A 22,348-nucleotide genomic window follows, 5' to 3' on the forward strand; every position below is an offset into this window, starting at 1 on the left:
AAATTATAATCCGGCCCTCCAACAGTTTGCGGGACTGTGACCTGGCCCTCTGTTTAAAAAGTTTGAGGACCCCTGCCTTAAAAGAAAACTTCTAGAGGCCTCTGAAATTAAATGTGTCCATTTTAGCTATTGCACATTGTTATCCAACTATACTGTGCTAATGAAGTTGACTTGTGCACTCTTCAATACAAACAGAACCACTAAAAGTAATTCCCACTTCACACCGGAATGAGCCAATTATCTGCTGAAAAGCCTTTGGGTGGCTGGAGGAACTATTGATTGATCTACCAGTCTATCGCTTCCTCCAACACATCCCTTATTGTCAATCATTTGTTTGGTCATCATCCCATTATCTTGGCAATAACAAAAACCCAGATAGAAGTCTCTGCAATATAATGGTCTGCTCAACAACAACCCAATATGTGTCCAACTACATTTGTTGTTGCTTATTTGTTCAGTCACATAGAGTGCATTGCAGTAGCCTATTTGGGAGGTAACCAGAGTGTGCACCACCATGGCCAAGTCAGACTTCCCAAGGTACAGGCGCAGCTGGTGCACAAGTTTTAACTCCCTTGGCCACCGCCGAAACTTGGGGTTCCAGGTTCAACGATGAGTCCAGGATCACTCCCAAGTTGCGAACCTGCGTCTTCAGGGGGAGTGTAACCCCGTCTAACACAGGCTGTAACCCTATGCCCTGTTCGGCCTTATGGCTGACCGAAGTTGAGATAGGCCAGACCAGAATCACCAGTAATCTATTTATTTATTTATTTATTTATTTATTTATTTATTTATTTCATTTACTTATACCCCGCCCTTCTCACCCCGGGGGGGGACTCAGGGCGGCTTACAGTGGGGGCACAATTAGATGCCCAAGACAATTCACAGCAATACAGATAAAAACAATTACAACAATTAATTAAAAACATCAATACATAATAAAATCATAAACAATCTCATGCTCAGGTTCAGAGTCCATATATCCATTCCATTCCATTAGTCCTTGTCTATCATCAGTTCATTCAGTCAGCTTTCAGAATTACCAAAGGCTTGATCCCAGATCCAGGTCTTGAGTCTTTTCCTAAACACCAAGAGGGAGGATGCCGATCTGATCTCCCCGGGGAGTGAGTTCCACAGGTGGGGGGCCACCACTGAGAAGGCCCTGCTCCTCGTCCCCGCCAGCCTCACTTGTGACAGTGGCGGGGTCGAGAGCAGGGCCTCCCCAGAAGATCTTAAGCTTCGAGGTGGGACGTAGAGAGAGATCCGTTCGGACAAATACACTGGGCCGGAACCGTATAGGGTTTTGTAGGTCAAAACCAGCACTTTGAATTGTGCTCGGAATTGGATCGGCAGCCAGTGGAGCTGGCGCAACAGGGGGGTGGTGTGCTCCCTGTACGTCGCCCCGGTGAGCAATCTGCCTGCTTCTCGCTGGACTAGTTGTAGTTTCCGAGCAGTCTTCAAAGGCAACCCCACGTAGAGTGCGTTGCAGTAATGTGACAAGGGATGTGACAAGAGCGTGGACCACCGTGGCCAGATCTGACTTCTCAAGGTACGGGCGCAGCTGGCGCACAAGTTTTAATTGTGCGAAAGCTCTCCCGGCCACCGCTGAGACCTGGGGTTCCAGGCTCAGCGATGAGTCCAGGATCACTCCCAAGCTGCTTTTCTGATATTGTTGAATACATCCAAGGAGCTCCATAGAGTGTGGAAAAGAAGGTAGATTGGAAAACATTCTGAAACCTTTAGGGGTTCTCCGAAACCCCAGCAACAAACAATTTAAAATACACTCAACCAGAAATAAACTTCCATTCACAACACTAGTAATTTGTTTTTTATTTTTAGTTTATAGTCCCAAATACTATAGGTTAGCTGACAGTTTCCTGAAAAGGCCCAGGAGGTGTACGCTTGTTATTTTGGAAGCTTCCAACTCCCTCCCACCCTCCCACCCAAAAAATCCCACCACATGCAGCAGGGTTGATTCAAGGTCACTGCAAAGAGGACTCTTTTCAGAAGACGAGAGAAGTCTACTGGAAAGAACACAGAGCTTATGTCCCATTGCTTGGTATTTACATTTTATACCGACCCGGAAAAGCTGTGAGACCCAGGAGGCACATGTGTGCAAAGCAACCATGCAAAGAAACAAACCTGGTCCCACAGACGTAAGTTCTGCAGGGTGCGGTATGTTATGGAGAGTGTAAATCAGAGAAAGAGAGGAAGACTGTTTTAAAAGCCTTTGAAAGAACTTGCAAGTGTACCAGAGTTTCCTCTCATATGTGTAGAGGCTCTGTCCACCAGCAGCCTTACTTTCTTCTTAAGGGAGAATTGCCTGCCTGGATTACTAGCCAATTCAGTCCAAAAGCTCCTTCATACTATGCCATTACACTAGACTAGGGGTCCTCAAACTAAGGCCCGAGGGCTGGGTACGGCCCTCCATGGTCATTTACCCAGCCCTCGCTCAGGGTCAACCTAAGTCTGAAATGACTTGAAAGCACACAACAACAACAACAACAATCCTATCTCATCCGCCAAAAGCAGGCCCAAATGATTACATTAAGAGTCTTCAGCAGATCAAAAGATGAAGATCAAAATGGAAGTGTACAGCTGATGTAAAACAACGTTAGGCTATGTTAAATGTGTGCAAAATTAAATACAAGGATAGCTAATATTCATAGAAAAGCGAGATCGAACATATATAGGAACCACCAAATCCTTGTTGGGCCTGCCACACCAAGCAATCACTTTAATGCAACTGAAGCGAAAAAGCTACATTTCATCCATTTGTCCTGGAAGTCGAACAGCTCTTTCTAGGCACAGCAATGAGAAAACAACAAGCTGGAAAGTTAAATCACCACCACCACACATGCTTCATTTTATTTTTGTCACACCAAACATCTGCATTAAGGACTATCAGGAGCCGCCCTCTATACAAATGCACTGAAGCGGCATGTGGAAGCTTGGTAGTCTTTCTCAGAGGGATTTCTGAGTTACTAAGCTAGCTTTTCTAACCTTGTTCTGCAAGTAATACCAGAAACACATTTCCGCAATGACTTTTACAAAATAAACAGATTTTAAATCAAGGTTCCCTTATTTAGATCATTCCTCTGAAAAATTAGCAAGCTAAAAATATTCAAGGCTTTTCTACCAGACAAACAATAACTACAAAAATGGAGTGGAATAAAATAAAAGGATCTCAACTGCTTGCTAGTACTTTTATTCATATGTTTTAAATTGTTTTAATATTATGAAGAGTGTGATTTAATTTTAATACTAGCTTGGGCCCCTGGCATTGCCTGGGTGATTTGAAAAAAATTCAATGTTTAATTGTACCAAATGCATAAGGTTGTGAGTGCACTACAACTTACATCATGTCAGATTAACCCTAAAAAAACTCCATCAGTACTTAAAAGTTTGTTATGTTGGGCAAGTTTGCTCTAAATGCATCATCGGTGGGGTTCAGTGTGTTCTTTGGCTGTAGGGTAAACTACAACTCCCACTATGGTGAGTCAATCCCTGCAAACCCCTCCAGTAGGCCGAGTTAGTCATGGAGGTTCATGTGTTTATAATAATAAAAGTTAATTGTAACAATATCCAGAAAGTACAATGAAGAGAAATACTGTATAACCATTAAGCTTTATGTGCCCGAGAATCCTTAAATAAACATTTCTTTGTTCAATTCTTATAGTAAAGACTTGTGTCAAATTACCGACTTGAAGGGGGACATGAGAGAGGCTTTTACTGCCTACTACAGGGAAAACCAGCTGATCCCTAACCCATCTAAAACACAGACATGTGCCTTTCATCTCAAGAACAGAGAAGCATCCCGAGCTCTGAAGATCACCTGGGAAGGAATCCCACTGGGGCATTGCAGCGCACCCAAATACCTGGGAGTCACTCTGGACCGTGCTCTTACCTACAAGAAGCACTGCCTGAACATCAAGCAAAAAGTGGGTGCTAGAAACAATATCATACGAAAGCTGACAGGCACAACCTGGGGATCACAACCAGATACAGTGAAGACATCTGCCCTTGCGCTGTGCTACTCTGCTGCTGAGTATGCATGCCCAGTGTGGAACACATCTCACCATACTAAAACAGTGGATGTGGCTCTTAATGAGACATGCCGCATTATCACGGGGTGTCTGCGCCCTACACCACTGGAGAAATTACACTGCTTAGCCAGTATTGCACCACCTGGCATCCGCCGGGAAGTAGCAGCCAATAGTGAAAGGACCAAGGCAGAGACATCTCCAGCTCATCCCCTGTTTTGGTATCAGCCAGCACGCCAACGACTTAAATCTAGACATAGTTTTCTAAGATCTACAGAGACACTCGCTGGAACACCTCAGCAAGCGAGAGTCCAAAAGTGGCAGGCTCAAACCCAGCACCTCAACTAATGGCTGATACCAAATGAGAGACCCCCTCCTGGGCACACAGAAGACTGGGCGACTTGGAAGGCATTGAACAGACTGCGCTCTGGCACCACGAGATGCAGAGCCAACCTTCAGAAATGGGGCCACAAAGTAGAATCCTCAACATGCGAGTGTGGAGAAGAACAAATCACTGACCACCTGCTGCAATGCAACCTGAGCCCTGCCACATGCACAATGGAGGACCTTCTTGCAGCAACACCGGAAGCACTCCAAGTGGCCAGATACTAGTCAAAGGACATTTAACCAGCTACCAAACTCACAAGTTGTGTATTTTTCTGTTTGTTTGCTTTGTTCTGTTAGACTGGTGGTTCTGACACGACAAATAAATAAAAACCGACTTGAACATATTCTACAGGAAGACGGCTGAAGATCATATTGGAACTGAATACAGTTTATGATATTGGGTTACACACATTAAAGAGTCACATACAAGCATTTTAAAAGTCAAGCCTCTCTCAAACATAATATATATTATTAAAAGGTGCCACTCTACACTCTCATCTTTCTCCCCACATATTTATTCGTGGCGGCATCGTTCCATATGTGTACACTCTCTCTTCTTTTTAAAAATAACGTTTTGCCTCTGTTCATCTTACCAAACGATCTACAGGAGTTCGACTGCCATCTATTGGCTAATGGTAAATAATGCAACTGCCAGTCCTGATGAGTAGTTCTTTGATTAAAATAGGCTACCACTGATAGGCAAATACATTCACTAAAACATTTACGCAAGGGTTGGATTGTGATGGGGTTAATGTCATGTTTGCAAACACTAGGCTACCTAGTTAAGCACTTCTGTCCAGAGTTACTTGGTAGCAGTAATGAGGTGGTGAAGTTGACTTTAACTTATTCCGTGTAATAATATAACTCAAAGTTTACATAAATGGTGGTACTTGCTAGTTACACACAGATCCGCCCACACAGAAAAGGGCTTTAACTGCTAACATCATGGGTAAATTAGTCCTCAACTGGTGACCAGGGCTGGTTCAGCCTTTAGTCCCAATTTGCCTAAAATATGGCCAACTTATGCAAACTTACAGGAGACCTATGAGGATGAAGCATTTGCCAAACTAGCTGAGTATAGAAAATCCAGCCTAGCCAGGGTGGTAAATCTTTTAGGCAGCTCAAACTCCAGCAGCAACAATTTGAGTTGCAATTCAAAGACTGTGAACTGAGGAGCTCAGTCATGTGTATGTTCAGCTTGGGGTGAACTTGGCTGGGGAATCTACTGAGTTTAGGGAAATCATTAGACAAGTTTAGTACATATCAATAACTTAATGACTTAATTTTCAGCTTGGAATCTATGTCATCTTCATGTGTGAGCTTCTTTCTATGATACCCCTGCCATCTTATGAATACATCAAACTCTGCCAGTCACCAACTAAAGGCAAGTCTGCCTATCTATATAAATAAAAATGTCATGTTCGTTTGTGGGATTAACATAACTCAAAAACCACTGGATGAATTGACACCAAATTTGGACACAAGACAACTACTAGGCCAATGAGTGACCATCACTAAAAAAATTGATTTTGTCATTTGGGAGTTGTAGTTGCTGGAATTTATAGTTAACCTACAATCAAAGAGCATTCTGAACTACACCAATGATGGAATTGAACCAAACGTGGCACACAGGACTCCCATGACCAACAGAAAACACTAGAAGGGTTTGGTGAGCATGGACCTTGAGTTTGGGAGTTGTAGTTCACCTATATCCAGAGAGCACTGTGGACTCAAACATTTTTTTTGTCGTATCAGGAGTGACCTGAGAAACTGCAAGTCGCTCCTGTTGTGAGAGAATTGGCCATCTGCAAGGACATTGCCCAGGGGACGCCCGGATGATTTGATGTTTTTATCACCCTTGTGGGAGGCTTCTCTCATGTCCCCGCATGAGGAGCTGGAGGTGATAGAGGGAGCTCATCCGCCTCTCCCTGGATTCGAACCTGTGACCTGTAGGTCTTCAGTCCTGCCGGCACAGAGCTTTAACCCACTGTGCCACCGGGGGCTCCCGACTCAAACAATGATGGATCTTGACCACACTTGGCATGAATATTCCATATGCCCAAATATGAACACAGATGGAGTTTGGGGGAAATAGACCATGATATTTGAGAGTTGTAGTTACTGGGATTTATAGTTCACCTACAATCAAAGAGCTTTCTGAACCCCACCAACGGCAGAATTGGCCCAAACGTCCCACACAAAACCTCCATGACCAACAGAAAATACTTAAGGCCATCCAGTCCAACTTTCTTCACCAGGGCAAGAAAATGTAATCATGCCCTCTCGACATAGAGACATCCAGCCATAGATATAGATAGATATGATTCCACACACAGAGATATAGTATCCTTGATTTGAAAAGGACCCCTAAAGAAGGACAATTATATGTGGCATGTTCCAGAGTAAGCAAACCTTACGATCTCCACATCAATATTGACAAAGAAACAGCAAGAAATAGTGTTTACCCACAAGCATAAAGAAATTACATATATTAGAAACCAACACTTTCTCATTACTTTATTTTCCAGATCACCAGACTGGGCCACAGCAACACGTGGCAGGGGGTGGCTAGTCTTAAATAACTGTGAAACAGCAATATAGGGAGCATAGCAGAAGTCCAGAAAGCACATCCAAAGATATATGTTTACCCTTGGCAGGGTCGCTCATACCTGTCTGTAGGTGCATATGATGATTTCTCTCAGATGATAGTGCATGGGTGTCATCGTCTCACTCACAGTATCCAGTGCTATGTCTACCTCCTTCTTCATTCGGTGTCCTTCTGGCAATATCTGGACAATCTTCATTACCACCTTGTAGATAAAAGCAATGGTGCAATTTGTCATAAAGCTAAAACAGTGTCATGTATCATGTTCTGCAGTTGTTGGTGGCTAGTGGTGGTAGGCCTAGCTGTTGGTGATGGAAGGGTTAATGTAAGTCTTAGTTCTAAAGGGTTGAGTAATCTGTAAGTAAGAGTTCATGGGTGAAAGCAATTAAGGGTGGAGGTGTGTAAGAGGTAGGCTGCAGCTGGGTGTTTCTGGATATAATGAGCGAGCCTTGGGACTGATCTTCAAGAGAAAAGTATTTGTCTTATTTTGGTGGTAGATGCTGCTGGTTTTCCCCCAGGTTTGTGGATTTTTGGTATCCTGACCTGTCTCTTGACCCCTTGGAACCCTGGACCTTTGAATCTTTGGACTGGCTTTTGGCTACAGTATAGACTCTTGATCCCTGGATTTAGCTCACTGAACTCTCGGCGTTTGACCACTGGACTGGACCTTTTGACTACAGTGTTATCTTGAACGTGCAACAGTGTTTGCTGTCAGTTTTGTTTTATATTCTGTGGCTGAGTGCTATCTTTATGTTTTATGTTTTGGACTATTAAAACAGCCAGAAAGTAAGTGCTGCTTTAATTAAATTGTTTAACACAAACTGGGTGTTTGTTTGGTTCATCTCTACCTGAATAAGGCAGAACCCTGGCATCATGACAATACTTTTCTCCCGAAGATGAGTCCCAATGCTTGCTCATTATATCCAGAAACACCCAGCTGCAGCCTATCTCTTGCATACCTCCATGTTTAACAGCTTTCACCCATGAACTCTTACTTACAGATTGCTCAACCCTTTAGAACAGTGGTTCTCAACCTGTGGGTTCCCAGGTGTTTTGGCCTACAACTCCCAGAAATCCCAGCTAGTTTACCAACTGTTAGGATTTCTGGGAGTTGGAGGCCAAAACATCTGGGGACCCACAGGTTGAGAACCACTGCTTTATAACTAAGAGTTACATTAACCCTTCCATCACAAACTACTAGGCCTACCACCACCAACCACCAACAACTGCAGAACATGATACATGACGAACAGCCTTCCCCCAAAGGAGTGAAAACTGAAAAATAATGGGAAAATAATGGGAAAGCAACTTTAGTCAAAAAAGATAACTTCTGACTAAAGTTTGGAAAACAAATTTTTTCTCACCTCAAATTCTCCTTTGGTGTACTTCGCATCAGGCACGCTCACAATTTCATCCTCGACCATCTCTGGAATTCCCTGTAATAACATGAGAGGTCTTAAGTTTAATACTTAATCCCTGCAAGATATCATCTCTATTTATTTATTTATTTATTTATTTATTTACTTATTTACAGTATTTATATACCGCCTTTCTCACCCCTGGGGGGGACTCAAAGCGGTTTACACATAAATAATGGCAAGATTCAATGTCTGACGTTGGGAACCGATACGATGCCAATACAAACAATTACAATAGTAAAACCACAAACATAAATCACAATTAAAACACTAAAACAGTCTCGGCAGTCGAATCGCCATTCCAGTTAATGTCCCTCTAAAATGCTACATGCATCTACTGTCCGAAGGCCTGGTCCCAGAACCATTATTTTATTTTATTTTTCTAAATCAACAGTTCTTAATCCAATGTAGAGCTATTTAATATGCATTTCATATGTTATTTAATATGTATTTAATATCCAGGGTAGAGCTATATCCTACAAACCTCCTGGGAAGAAAGACAGATAAATATCAGTGTTTTGGAAGAGGCAAAGACCACCAAGCATTGTAGTGATGATTCTCTACCATCAACTTCGCTGCATTGGCCACACTGTCCAAATGTCTGATCGGTGTCTCCCAAAGCAGTTACTTTATTCTCAGCTCAAGAACAGAAAATGAAATGTTGGTGGACAGCAAAAGAGATTTAAAGATGTGCTTAAAGCTAACCTAAACAAATGTGGTTTATTACACAGGGAACTGGGAAGCCCTGGCACTTGAGCATTGTAACTGGAGGTCAGTTGTTATCCATGATACCATGGATTTTGAAGAGGCACAAATACAGGGCAAAAGGGACTAATGTGCAAAGAGGGAGGTGTGTCAAGCAAACCCTTGTTGTGACTACCTTCCTATCAGAAACCTATGTTTGCAATGAGAAAGACCATGTGAACCACACCACAGCTGTGAGAAATAATAATAATAATAATAATAATAATAATAATAATAATAATAATAATACTAATAATAATACTTTATTTATATTCCGCCCTTCTCACCCTAAAGGGGACGCAGGGTGGATCACAGTACATATGCTCGGCAAACATTCAATACTACCAGACACCCTTAAAAAAAAAGATTAATTCAACTGAGAGATGGAGTATAAGTCTCTAATTGGAGGTCAGCTGTGACTAGCAGTGCTGTGGAATTCGAAGAGGCATGAATGGAGGGTGAAAGGGAGAAATGTACCAAGAAGATGGCACGTCGAGCCAACATAGACAGAACAGGAGGTGGTTTGTTTAAGCTGTTTTTGGTACCATGGAAGGTTGGGCTTGAGTCCAGGGGGTGCTGTTGCTCTATCCTCTATGACAAAGAGCCATCACGACTTCCTCCTTCCTTTTGGTCACCCAGCATTTTCCGATCTTCTTTCTTTATGGTGTCGTAAAACACCTCCCCTGCTTTTTAGCGGTACCTAATTTCTCTAATCACAGCTAAAGCTGTTTTCGAATTGCTTAGGTAAATAATGAGCTAGGCTAACAGTTGGCAGCTCATGCCAACCCGGGGTTTCGAACTTGCAACCTTTTGGTTGATAGATCTTATAATTGCTGATGATTACCAGCTATGCTAAACCTCCAGCTCCAGATACTTCTCTTTCGTTCTCTCTCTCTCTCTCTCTCTTTTTTTTTTACACCTCTTCCTTTGTCCTTAATTCAGACTTTTCATATATGGACCCCTCTGGATGTTACTGATAGCAATTCTTATCAACTAACGTGGCCACAGAACGGGACACCCTTCTCCAAATGGGTACATACGTTAAAATGCCAAAGGGTGAGGACAGCAATGACCATGGCTGTGGTGGTTCTTCCTCTGCCACTGTGACAGTTGAACACAAAGGCTGTGTGGTGGTCTTCCGCCAGAGCAGCTTTTGTTGCTTCTAGCAGCTGATCGAAGTCCTACAGACAGAAAATAGAAGACAACAACAAGCTGAGTCTTTCCTGGGCACAAGAGCTCCACACCAACTCGGTAAGACAACTGAACAGCTTTTTAAAGCTGTTTTTCACCTTACAGACAAACTAAAACTCTAATAATTTTACCTAAATTGCACATAAAGCTGCAGAAGCAACCAATACAGCTGGGCTGGTTCAGATAATCGAATCTTTCTTAATAATTCTAGATACAATGATCTTAGTGCAGCCAGTGTTTGAGAAGGTATTTATTTATTTACCACGCTTGTACGCTGCCTTTCTCAGCCCGACGGGGACTCAGGGCAGCCTTACAAAGGCAACAATTTGATGCCGCATATACATATTGATAAATAAACAACTGCATTAAAATCTAAACAAATTAAAGCATAAACATTAAAACACCAATTAAAGTCACATAACCCAGGTCATATTCCAGGTCCAATTTAAGTTGTCAATATGTTATTTTATAGACTATTTCACTGCTCCCATTTACTGACCAAGCCATCTTTTTAGTTTTTTTTCCTGAAGGTCAGGAGGGAGGGGGTCGAACTAATTTCCCTAGGAAGGGAGATCCACAGATGAGGGGCCACCACTGAGTAGGCCCTCGAGGTGGGACCGAGAGTAGGGCCTTCCTTGATAATATTAGCCTCTGAGGTGGATTGATTTATTTCATATCAAAAGCACTGCATAAATTAGTATATAACCAATAAAAATAGAAGGAGCGCAGGTGGTTAAATATCTTTTGACCAAAAACGGGCAACAGCAATGGCATTGTCTGTAGCCTCCAACAATTCTTCCTCTGTACATGAGGCAGGGCATAGTGCACAAGCATAAAAATGCAGAGTTGTCTGTTCTGCTCCACAATCACATAAGGTGGAGGATTCTTTTAGGTAGTGCCATTTTGCCAGGTTGTCTTTTAATCTGCCCACTCCACTTATGAGTCTGTTCAGGGACTTCCAAGTTGCCCATTCTTGGTTTTCCCCTAGAGCAGCATTTCTCAACCTGGGGATTGGGACGCCCAGAGGGGTCGTGAGGAGGTGTCAGAGGTGTCGCCATCAGAAAACACGGTATTTTCTGCTGGTCATGAGGATTCTGTGTGGAAAGGTGGGCCCAATGGTGGGGCTCAGAATGCTCTTTGATTGTAGATGAACTATAAATTTCAGCAACGACAACTCCCAAATTTCAATGTCTATTTTTCCCAAACTCCACTACTGTTCACATTTGAGCATATTGAGTATTCATGCTAAGTTTGGTCAAATCCATCATTGGTTGAGTCCACAGTGCTCTCTGGATGTAGGTGAACTACAACTCCAAAACTCAAGGTCAATGCCCATCAAACCCTACCAGTACTTTTTGTGCCAATTTTGGTTCAATTCTGTCGTTGATGGAGTTCAGAATGCTCTTTGATTGTAGGTTAACTATAAATCCCAGCAACGATAACTCCCAAATGACAATATCAATCTCTCCCAACCCCACCAGTATTTAAATTTGGGTGTATAGAGTATTTGTGCTGAATTTCGTTCAGTGAATGAAAATACATCCTGCATATCAGATGTTTACATTATGATCCATAACAGTAGCAAAACTACAGTTGTGAAGTAGCAACAAAAATGTTATGACTGGGGGGTCACCACAACATGAGGAACTGTATTAAGGGGTTGCAGCATTAGGAAGGCTGAAAACCACTGCCCTAGAAGAAGACCCTAGTGGGGGGCCATCCAGTTAGAATTTCCTGGTTCAGCTGTCCAGAGGGATACCCTTGCTGTTGCTGTGGGGGGGGGGGGGGGGAGTGCGAAAGAGGAGTGGTAGTTCCCATAAAGATTTTCCTTGATTTGGGTCTACTGGGAGGAGGCTGTAGTCATGTAGTGGGTGGCTTTCACAGTGTTCAACCTTAAGTCTCTCAAATTTAGTATCAACTTCCCATTGCACATCGGAGGGGGGGGGGGCAATTCCAGCTAGCTTGTAGAGCAGCGGTTCTCAACCTGTGGGTCCCCAGGTGTTTTGGCCTACAACTCCCATAAATCCCAGCCAGTTTATCAGCTGTTAGGATTTCTGGGATTTGGAGGCCAAAACATCTGGGGACCCACAGGTTGAGAACCACTGTTGTAGAGTTTATCAACAGGTGTAGGTTTAAGACATCCTGTGATTATTCTGCATGTTTCATTCAATGCTATGTTCACCTGCTTTGCATGGGCAGACCTATGCCAAACAGGGCAGGCATACTCAGCAGTTGAGTAAATCAAGGCTAGGGTTGATGTTCTTACTAATTTTGGGTCTGCACCCCATGTGCTGCCAGTAAGTTTCCGCAGGATGTTATTGTGCGCAGCTACTTTGTGCTTGGTGTTGAAGGTGGACACTAAGATCTTCCGGGGAGGCCCTGCTCTCGGTCCCGCCTGCGTCACAGGCACGGTTGGCGGGGACGAGAGACAGGGCCTTCTCGGTGGTGGCCCCTCGGCTATGGAATGCCCTACCCACTGACATCAGACAGGCCCCTTCGCTGCTGGCGTTTCGGAAGAAGGTTAAAACCTGGCTCTTTGAGCAAGCGTTTGGCTAATTCAGTGCAATCGATCATAGGAAGACGGTAAATTGAACATAGGAATGGCACAAGGATTATGAGAATGATTTTGTTTTGTTATCGAGGTATTATGTATTGATAATAATTGTGTATTTTGTTATTGTGTATGATGTTTTTTAACTGTTAGTGTTGTGATAATTACATTGTGTAAACCGCATTGAGTCGCCTAACAAGGCTGAGAAACGCGGTATAGAAATGAAGCAAATAAATAAATAAATAAACAAATAAATAAATAGTTATATTCAGACAGGCAAACTGGGCCAGAACTGTTTAGGGCTTTATAGGCTAAAGCCGGCACTTTGAATTGTGCTTGGTAGCAGACTGGCAGGCAGTGGAACTGACACAACAGCGGTTATATGCTCCCTGTATGCCGCTCAAGATAGCTTGACAGATATCTCAAAGTCAAGATATCTTGACTTTGAGGAAAAACATGGAGACAGAAAAGGCAAGCTGCCTGTCTTTGACAAATTGTGTTACCTTTTCCTTGGGAGCACAGAAGTCTGGAATTGGGATCCGTTTGTATGCCAATCCTTGACAGGTGCTCTTATGTTGGTTAAACACCTCCTGCATCGTCAAGCAGGTTTTGAACATTTTCATCTGCTTCTCCTGTTCCAGATAAACCTCAATCCATTTCTGTGACTTTAGTAAGTCACTTTTCAAGACAGATTCCAATTTCTGAAAGAGAAAATAATGACGTTATTAGAAAATCCAATATAAAATCACTACTCACTAAGAAATTCTCTCTCATAAGAGTACAATCTATCACCTTCCAGACATGTTGCACTACAAATTCCATCATTCTCACTCAGCACAGCCACTACTATACTACGTTGTGAGGGCAGCATCTGGAGTACAATGGGAGAGTCATTTTCAGAAAAGTAGGCAAGTGAAGCCTTGTATTTTCATTTGTTGTTGTTGTTGTTGTGGTTTATAAAAACAGGTGAGAGAGTGCATGAAGTGGGCTTCCTTTCAAATGACTGGTGCCCACTTCATGTGACAAAATATGTATGTTCTACAATTCTACAACATCAATAATCTACTAGAAGTATACATGGAAAGCCTGGAAATATTTATACAGTCTTTAAAACCTGCGCCAAAGACTAAAAACCTACAGGTCCAAAAACTAATTGGCTTAACTTGACATCAGCTCTGTATATTTTTCCTTTATAAATTTCCTCACTGTGTTTTGCTGTAAGATGAACTGGGTTTGAAATCCATTTGCATTCTGTATGAGATGTAATAAAACAGGTCTGGAACCAAACAGATGTAAGTTAAGATAAAGGTTTCCCCTTGACATTAAGTCTACTTGTTTCTGACTCTGGGAGGTGGTGCTCATCTCCATTTCTAAGCTAAAGAGCCGCCGTTGTTTGTAGACACCTCCAAGGTCATGTGGCATAGAGCGTTGTTACCTTCCTGCCAGAGCAGTACTTATTGATCTATTCACATGTGCATGTTTTCAAAATGCTAGGTTGGCAGAAGCTGGGGCTAACAGCGGGAGCTCACCCCGCTCCCTGGATTCAAACCACCAACTTTTTGATCAGCAAGTTCAACAGCTCAATGGTTCAACCAACTGCACCACCGGGTGCTCCTCTAACAGATATAGAGTTGCCTTATTGGGAATTTGAAGGAATACAAAACATTACTGGACACATCAGGAGCTTTGGGACTTTGACAACAGCAGACCATTAGCTAGTGTGTTACATATTGCTTTTTATTGCTTTGGAAAGTTACTTCTTTGAACCATAGCTTCCAAAGAAGGGTCACTGGAAATGTTGAGTGTTTTTAGATGGAAAGAAAGACTTTCCCAAGAAACCCGTAACAAAAGTACTGGCCTGTTTTTAAATAATGAACTCTTACAGAATGAATATTAATGTTGGAGTTCGGCCTGTGATTGTGTTTCAGGATCAGGGTGCTTTGGATGTGGGGAACGAGGTAAATGAGGTTCAAGATGGCAATGGTTTGGTCAGTGACATTGATACAGAGAATGACAGAGAGACACCTGTTCAAAGTGTAGTTTCCCATGAGAATTTTCCTGAATTGCTCCCAGAGAGTTCCTGGGATTTGGGGCTTGAAAACAACTTGGCACCTACTGAAACTAATGAGCACATAGATAGGCGGGCGGAAATTAGTCAAAACAGACAGGCCGAGCAATGCCTTCGGCGTTCTGCCAGGCTTCAACAGAAAAAGATAAGGGCCGCTCAAGGAAAGCGAAACCAGTTTCTGAGTGCTTGGAAAGGCTTAAAAGTTCAAAGCAAGGAAAATACAATCAGATGAAGCATCGTTTAGAATCATGCTAAGTTGTCTTCATTTTAGAGAAGCCTTGCTTTGAAGATTCATGCTTAAAGATTTCTTGTTTCCTGGTTTGGGTTTTGTCTCTGATTACCTGCTCATGCTTTGGATCAACATTTCCTGGTTCTTTGGATTTTGTTAAAGAGTTGTGGACTTTGTTTTTGGGCATTGCTGAACTCTACCTTGGTACAAATCACCAGCTCAATTAGCAAATATGGGGAAAGGACTAAGCCCGATGTTGGCATTGTAAAGTAGAGAAAGGCTGGTATGCACATATGTGATGGGACTGTTTAAATGCAACAACTTTTTGGGATAAGATAATTTAAAATGGGGAAACTTTTCAAAATAACAATTCAAGTTAATATGGAATTTATGTTATTGGCAAGTACAGGGAATAAAAACATTGCTGTGAAGAACCAAAACCTATTTACAGCAATGATCTTAGAAGGAAAGGCAGTAATAGAAAAAAATGTAATTGGAATGAATCTGTAAAGAATGTGAATGGATAATATAGAAATATGTTATCATAATGTAAACCTACAATAGACATTTATTATCTCTTCAAATATGTTATTTTGGTTTCAATAAAAAAATTAAGAAAAGAGAACAATACTAGGGCTCCATTGCAGAAAGAATGGAAAGTCAGATATATCTAAGTTCTTACCTCTAGCTGCTCAGGGGATGTTACAGGGACTGTTATCTGTTGATCTAGGTTGCTGACCTCTCTGAGAGTATAGGTCTGCTCGTTCCCCTCCAGAACCACCTCTTCACGGAGATTAACCCACAAGATGTGAGAATGTTTCCTCTTTGCATCTGTCAGGTAGCTTAAGACACTCCCAATAGCCTAAAGAGAAATTATTGTCATCATAATAAGAACATTAAAGGAAAACAAGGAGAGGTTATTTTGTCTAAAATGCAAAAGAGATCCAGAAGGGTTACTGATTCTGGATATTTTTTTTTAAAAAAAAATTGAAATACCTTAATTTTTCTATATGTACTAAATGTGGACAAATCTAAATGTGGACAATTCTGGTGTGTTTTGTTTTTTGGAATTCTGGATAAGGCATGTTCAATGGATAATTACAGGGTGTTGGAAATAGCAATCTTCAAGCTTCCACTAGTAATTTGTTTTGTATGTAATTCTGTTTGATTACTATATTGTATATATATGTTTTGGTATGCAGCTTCCCCTTTACTCTATTTTTTGAGGTTGTGGGAGAGACTGCAGACCATATGATCAGATCTGAGACTGCTCAGAGCTCAGACTCCATTTTAGAGAACAGACATCATTAGACTGTGGACTGTTAAGAGCAAACTCATGTTGCTGTTGATTGTAAGAAAGATGCCCTGTATTATCTGAACAGAGAAACCACTTCAAATCCATCTGTAACTGGATTGTCAAGTTATGTACCTGTATGCTGAATACACAAAGGTTGTGAGTAAACCAGATATGTTACTTTTAACAAAGTCTCCTTTATTTTTGTCTCTTGATTGCATTATATAGAAACAAGATATTTTATGAGAGTAATTTTTTGGGACACTGAACTGCTCAATTTTGTGCTCTGGCATAATCTCTGTTCCTAACAGATCAGAGACAACTAGGTTATCAGTCTAACAACTGAAAACCAAATTACCTTGCATAAGTACATGTGGTTATATACCACCAAAGAGAAGATTTTACTCAAACAAGTTTTTTTGGCTCTTCTCTGGAAGATCATACTTTTACAGAAGATTATGATTTTCAAATGGTCGTGAATGCAATTTTTCTCCAAAAGGATATAGAGATTCTGATTTTCCAAAACAGGGATTGTAGTTCAGCAATATGTGGTGTGTGGAGCTTCTTTGGTGGTGTGTGGAGTTTCTGCCATTGGAGGCATAGTTTTCTAGAGGTTTAGATCATAGAATCATAGAGTTGGAAGAGACCTCATGGGCCATCCAGTCCAATCCCCTGCCAAGAAGCAGGAAAACTGCATTCTAAGCACCCCCAACAGATGGCCATCCGGCCTCTGTTTAAAAGCTTCCAAAGAAGGAGCCTCTACCACACTCCGGGGCAGAGAGTTCCACTGCTGAATGGCTCTCACAGTCAGGAAGTTCTTCCTCATGTTCAGATGGAATCTCCTTTCTTGTAGTTTGAAGCCATTGTTTCACATCCTAGTCTCCAAGGCAGCAGAAAACAAGCTTGCTCCCTCCTCCCTATGACTTCCTCTCATGTATTTATACATGACTATAATGTCTCCTCTCAGCCTTCTCTTCTTCAGGCTGAACATACCCAGCTCTTTAAGCCGCTCCTCATAGGGCTTGTTCTCCAGACCCTTGATCAATATCTCCCTTCAATTGTGGTGCCCAGAATTGGACACAATATTCCAGGTGTGGTCTGACCAAGGCAGAATAGAGGGGTAGCATTACTTCCCTGGATCTAGACACTAGTCTCCTATTGATACAGGCCAAAATCCCATTGGTTTTTTTTGCCACCACATCACATTGTTGGCTCAAGTTTAACTTCTTGTCCACAAGGATCCCAAGATCTGTTCCACATGTAGTGCTCTCGAGCCAGACATCCCTCATTCTGTATCTTTGCATTTCATTTTTTCTGCCTAAGTGGAGTATCTTGCATTTGTCTCTGCTGAACTTCATTTTGTTAGCTTTCGCCCATCTCTCTAATTTGCTAAGATCGTTTTGAATTCTGCTCCTCTCTTCTGAAGTATTGACTATCCCTCCCATTTTGGTGTCGTCTGCAAACTTGATGATCATGCCTTCTAAGGTTAAGGTTACAATGATCTCTTTGCTCCCATCCTTCCAGAAATGGCCTTACGTCATCTATTTACCTTGGAGTTGGGCTGAGCCATCCCATAAACAGACATCTTGGGAACCCTCCGGAAATTGGCCACACTCATCTCCCTGACCGTGCTGAGTACATCTGGAGAAAATCGATCATCTACCACCTGTGGCAGAAACAAAACAGAAAATATATTTTGCTACAAATCTGGGCAAACTAGGTATTTTTTATGCCTTCCACTAAAAATTGTCTCCTCCATCACTCCCTGCTTTGGCAAGAAAATACTGCGAAAATTAAGAGCAGTTGTGGGAAATCCCCTTCCAAATCGTTAACTAATCGAAAGCTACAAGGGTTGAATGAAAAGTAATGCCTCCACCTTCATTACATGGGTTTGGATGGGAATATTTTAATAAATCAAATGCAGAAATAATCCTTAGAATGTGCTCTTTAACTACCACTATTCAATTTTCCACATAATCACCAGACAATTGGAAACATTTCTGCCTAACAATGAACAAGTTTTCTGAAGCCATCATGGAAGAAGTTGACACTCTATTTCTGCAACCTATTGTGCACAGATCTTCCAATAGCCAAGCAAAGCAATAATGTGATGCACACGTTCCTGTGAAATGCCGATTATGCTTGAAATTTCTCGGTGAGTGATATTACGATCGTCCTGAAATCAATCTGTCAACCTTCTGCTTGTGAAACTTGGTGGTTGCTGTCACAGGACGTCCAACTCTTTGTTTGTCATGCAAATCTGATGTTCCCACCTCAACATCTTTAAACTTACTCACCCAATTACGCACAGTACTTGCATCGACACAATTACCATAAACAGTTTGCATTCTCTGATGAATCTCCTTTGGAGTGACACATTCTGCTGTCAAGAATTTAATGACTGCACATTGCTTAAGTTGCATTGACCGACCTTCTGTGCAGGGTTTTATACTTTGCACTTTAACAACGCAACCGTTCAATGCTAAGGCTTTTTGACAAAACGGAACTGTAGAGGAGAGTCTACTGAACAAGCCAGTACCTGCCGCATACCAGTACTGCCATCTGTTGAGGTGTTACGAAGGTGGAGGCATTACTTTTCATTCAACTCTCGTAAATAAAGGAAATTTACAGCATCAGAATTGCATGAATGCAACTTGAGGTATTTTGACAACATAAAGTCACTTTCTGTGATTGCTACTGTTTCTTAGGAATAGAAAATAGTTGCAGTCAAAAGTGATACACAAGTGCGACCAAACTTTAATAAAATGTCAGGAAGCTTGTGTTTCTCCCTTACAGCTTGACATCTTCTCGCAGTTTCTCAAGTCGCTCCTGACACATAAAAAAAGATTGACATCAAATCTTTTAAAAGGGATTAAAAAAGAAACATGAAACTGTCATCCGAAGAGGGCTAAAATTAATTACAAATGGAGAAGGAGAGCAGAAATAATTCCTTAACAAAGATCAGTGATATACGCAATAGGTATTCTTACAATAAAAAGAAGCAATGACAATTGGCTGTTGTCCAAAATATGCCGTAACACGGGATTGGACGCATCGGACAGCAAAGGCAGGCTGTCAGGAGAGGACCCAGAATATCCGCAGTCATTCACTTACCAGAACCCGTGCCCCTTTTGTGATCTGATCGCCTGTGATGGTCAGCTCTGACATGTTCATGTTTGCTTGAAGCCTGTACAGCTCAGGATGCCTGCACATCCATCTACTAAAACTGAGAGCGAAAGCTAGGGGATACTGCCAGTCCAGGAGAAAGAAAAGGTGAAGGGAAAAGACAGACAAGGGAAATGTTAAGAGCTGGACATGACCCCAAAAAGTCCTTATTAGGGAGTGGACAAAAAAAGCCAGAGCACCAAAAGACCTTATGCTCCCATTACTCCATTGGATACATCAGCCTAAAGTGTTAATACTCCAGCCATAATTCTGAGCAGCACATCAAACTATGTTGTAGATGAAATAACATGGTCCATTTTTTGGTTTTTTTGCTACTATTTATCTTTCTAAGATCTAAAGAGACACTCACAGGACCGCCTCAGTAAGCGAGAGTCCAAAAGTGGCAGACAAAAACCGAGAAACTCAATCCGTGGCTGATACTAGATGAGAAACTCCCTTCTGGGCACACAGAAGGTTGGACTGTACTCTGGCACCACGAGATGCAGAGGCAACCTTAAGAAATGAGGCTACAAAGTGGAGTCCATGACATACGAGTGTGGAGAAGAGCAAACCACAGACCACATACTGCAGCTGGCACTCCAAGTGGCCAGCTACTGGGCAAAGGACATTTAATAGAATACCAAGTCTGCAAACTTTGTGTTTTGTTTATTTGTTTGTTTTTAATGCAATACAACTGTTTTGGTTCGCTCCTGACACGATAAATAAATAAATATCAACTGTTTTGTTTTTGTTTTTTTTTTTAAAAAAAAAACCTCTATGAAATATATCCCATTTTCCATTTTTAGCCCAATAAACAGCTAAAATGTACTTTCTTAATCTGAGACAATTTTGGCAGGTTTTGTCCACTGGTTCCTGTTTCCCATCTAATCGTATGACTGTGGTTTGAGTTATGCTTCCATTTTAAACAGATAGCTTGTAAAACTTTGCTGCCTTGAGCCTTGTTTGTGGAAGAAAGACAGGATATAAATAGAATAAATAAAAGATTGTGAGCCAACTTGGCTGTTTTTCAATGGAAAAGCCATCATATAAATGTTTTTAAGAAAGAAAAAAAATGAGACCAGCATGAGCATGAGACCAGCAAGCACTTCTACGTGCAGATCTTCACTGCTGGACTTCCTACTAATTCTGCGTACCTCATGCCATGATATCAGCACAGAGTCTGCCATATATTGCTAGATGCCTCTGGGAGAGAGACGTGAAAAGGCACATTGCCTGTTGAGAGTTCATAGAAGGAGCCTTACCTGTTCGTGAAGATAATAGTTGAAAGTTATCAAGTAGAAATAGCGCTCAAGGCTCTGTAACGTCCTCTGGAGGAAATACTCCTTGGTGGTGTTTGCCTGCAATGCACAGACACACAGACTAATTATATCGGTACTTCTGAGCACATTTTTATGGAACAGTGCGCAGTGAATTCTGCGTTTTCAGTTGGAAATTTATTTTCAAAAATAATGTAATCATGAGCACACACATATTTATACATACAAAATATGACAAAAGTTCTTTCTCCCACCTTGGACATTTCACAGATAGATAGATAGATAGATAGATAGATAGATAGATAGATAGATAGATAGATGGATGGATGGATGGATGGATGGATGGACGGACGGACGGACGGACAGATAAACACCCACTTGTCTCACAAGCAACAGAACCTCTGAGGATGCCAGCCACAGATGCAGGCAAAACGTCAGGAGAGAATGCTACTGGAACATGGTCCTACAACCTGAAAAAACTCATAGGGTGTTCCGTATGTTGCCTTTGACAACATACTGAACATCTCTACGAGGAGAAACTGCTCCAAGACAATGCGTTGTTGTACGTTTTTCGGGCTATATGGCCATGTTCTAGGAGCATTCTCTCCTGACATTTCACCTGCATCTATGGCAAGCATCCTCAGAGGTTAATGCTAATCAAGGTGGCTAACTGAAACTATCACACTTGCCTCAGACAGACAAGAGCTCTTTCTCCCACCCTGGACTTCCACAGATATATAAACCTCACTTGCCTAGTTTCCAACAGACCTCACAAGCTCTGAGGATGCTTGCCATAGATGCAGGTGAAACGTCTGGAAAGAATGCTTCTAAAAACATGGCCATATAACCTGAAAAACCTTCAACAACCCAGTGATTCCAGCCATGAAAGCCTTCGACAATACATTGCTCCAATATACATGGAGATTGGAAAAACTATGAACCAGGAAAGCACATCTACTATGGCCTCTAACTTTCCTTCTATGCTGCAGAGACACAGATACTATCCCATCATTTATTATAGCCAAAAGGACTTTCAAAACACCACACACTCACCATATTTATGGCAGTCTGGAACGAAACCTTTAATGTGAGATAATAAATACCACTGGCAAAGAACTTGCAAATACAGATAAGGAACTGTTATTCTTCGATATGAACACCAGCCACAACATTCACACTTGCTTCAAACAGGTGAGGGTTTTTTTCTCCCACCCTGGACATTTCACAGATATATATACATCCCAAGGAGAGCAATGACCAATCTCGATAAAAAAGTGATGAGTAGAGACATCACACTGGCAACGAAGATCCACATAGTTAAAGCAATGGCATTCCCCGTAGTAACCTTTGGATGTGAGAGCTGGACCATAAGTAAGGCT

At 41.8% G+C, this 22,348-nt stretch overlaps 1 protein-coding gene across 3 annotated transcripts in view; it reads right to left on the bottom strand.

Moving 5' to 3' along the window:
• Positions 1–22,348, bottom strand: part of PALD1 (phosphatase domain containing paladin 1) — a 220,233-nt gene that overhangs the window by 49,037 nt on the left and 148,848 nt on the right. For all 3 annotated transcript variants that reach the window (XM_067465697.1, XM_067465695.1, XM_067465696.1), the window contains exons 11-18: positions 20,955–21,050; positions 19,642–19,776; positions 18,077–18,193; positions 15,916–16,095; positions 13,440–13,637; positions 10,235–10,375; positions 8,397–8,468; positions 7,097–7,237 (exon numbers count right to left, since the gene is read on the bottom strand). In XM_067465697.1, coding sequence (XP_067321798.1) covers positions 7,097–7,237; positions 8,397–8,468; positions 10,235–10,375; positions 13,440–13,637; positions 15,916–16,095; positions 18,077–18,193; positions 19,642–19,776; positions 20,955–21,050 — 1,080 coding nt within the window. The remainder of the gene's footprint in view (positions 1–7,096; positions 7,238–8,396; positions 8,469–10,234; positions 10,376–13,439; positions 13,638–15,915; positions 16,096–18,076; positions 18,194–19,641; positions 19,777–20,954; positions 21,051–22,348) is intronic.

Source organism: Anolis sagrei, chromosome 3, assembly GCF_037176765.1.
Source record: "Anolis sagrei isolate rAnoSag1 chromosome 3, rAnoSag1.mat, whole genome shotgun sequence".
NCBI lineage: Eukaryota > Metazoa > Chordata > Lepidosauria > Squamata > Dactyloidae > Anolis > Anolis sagrei.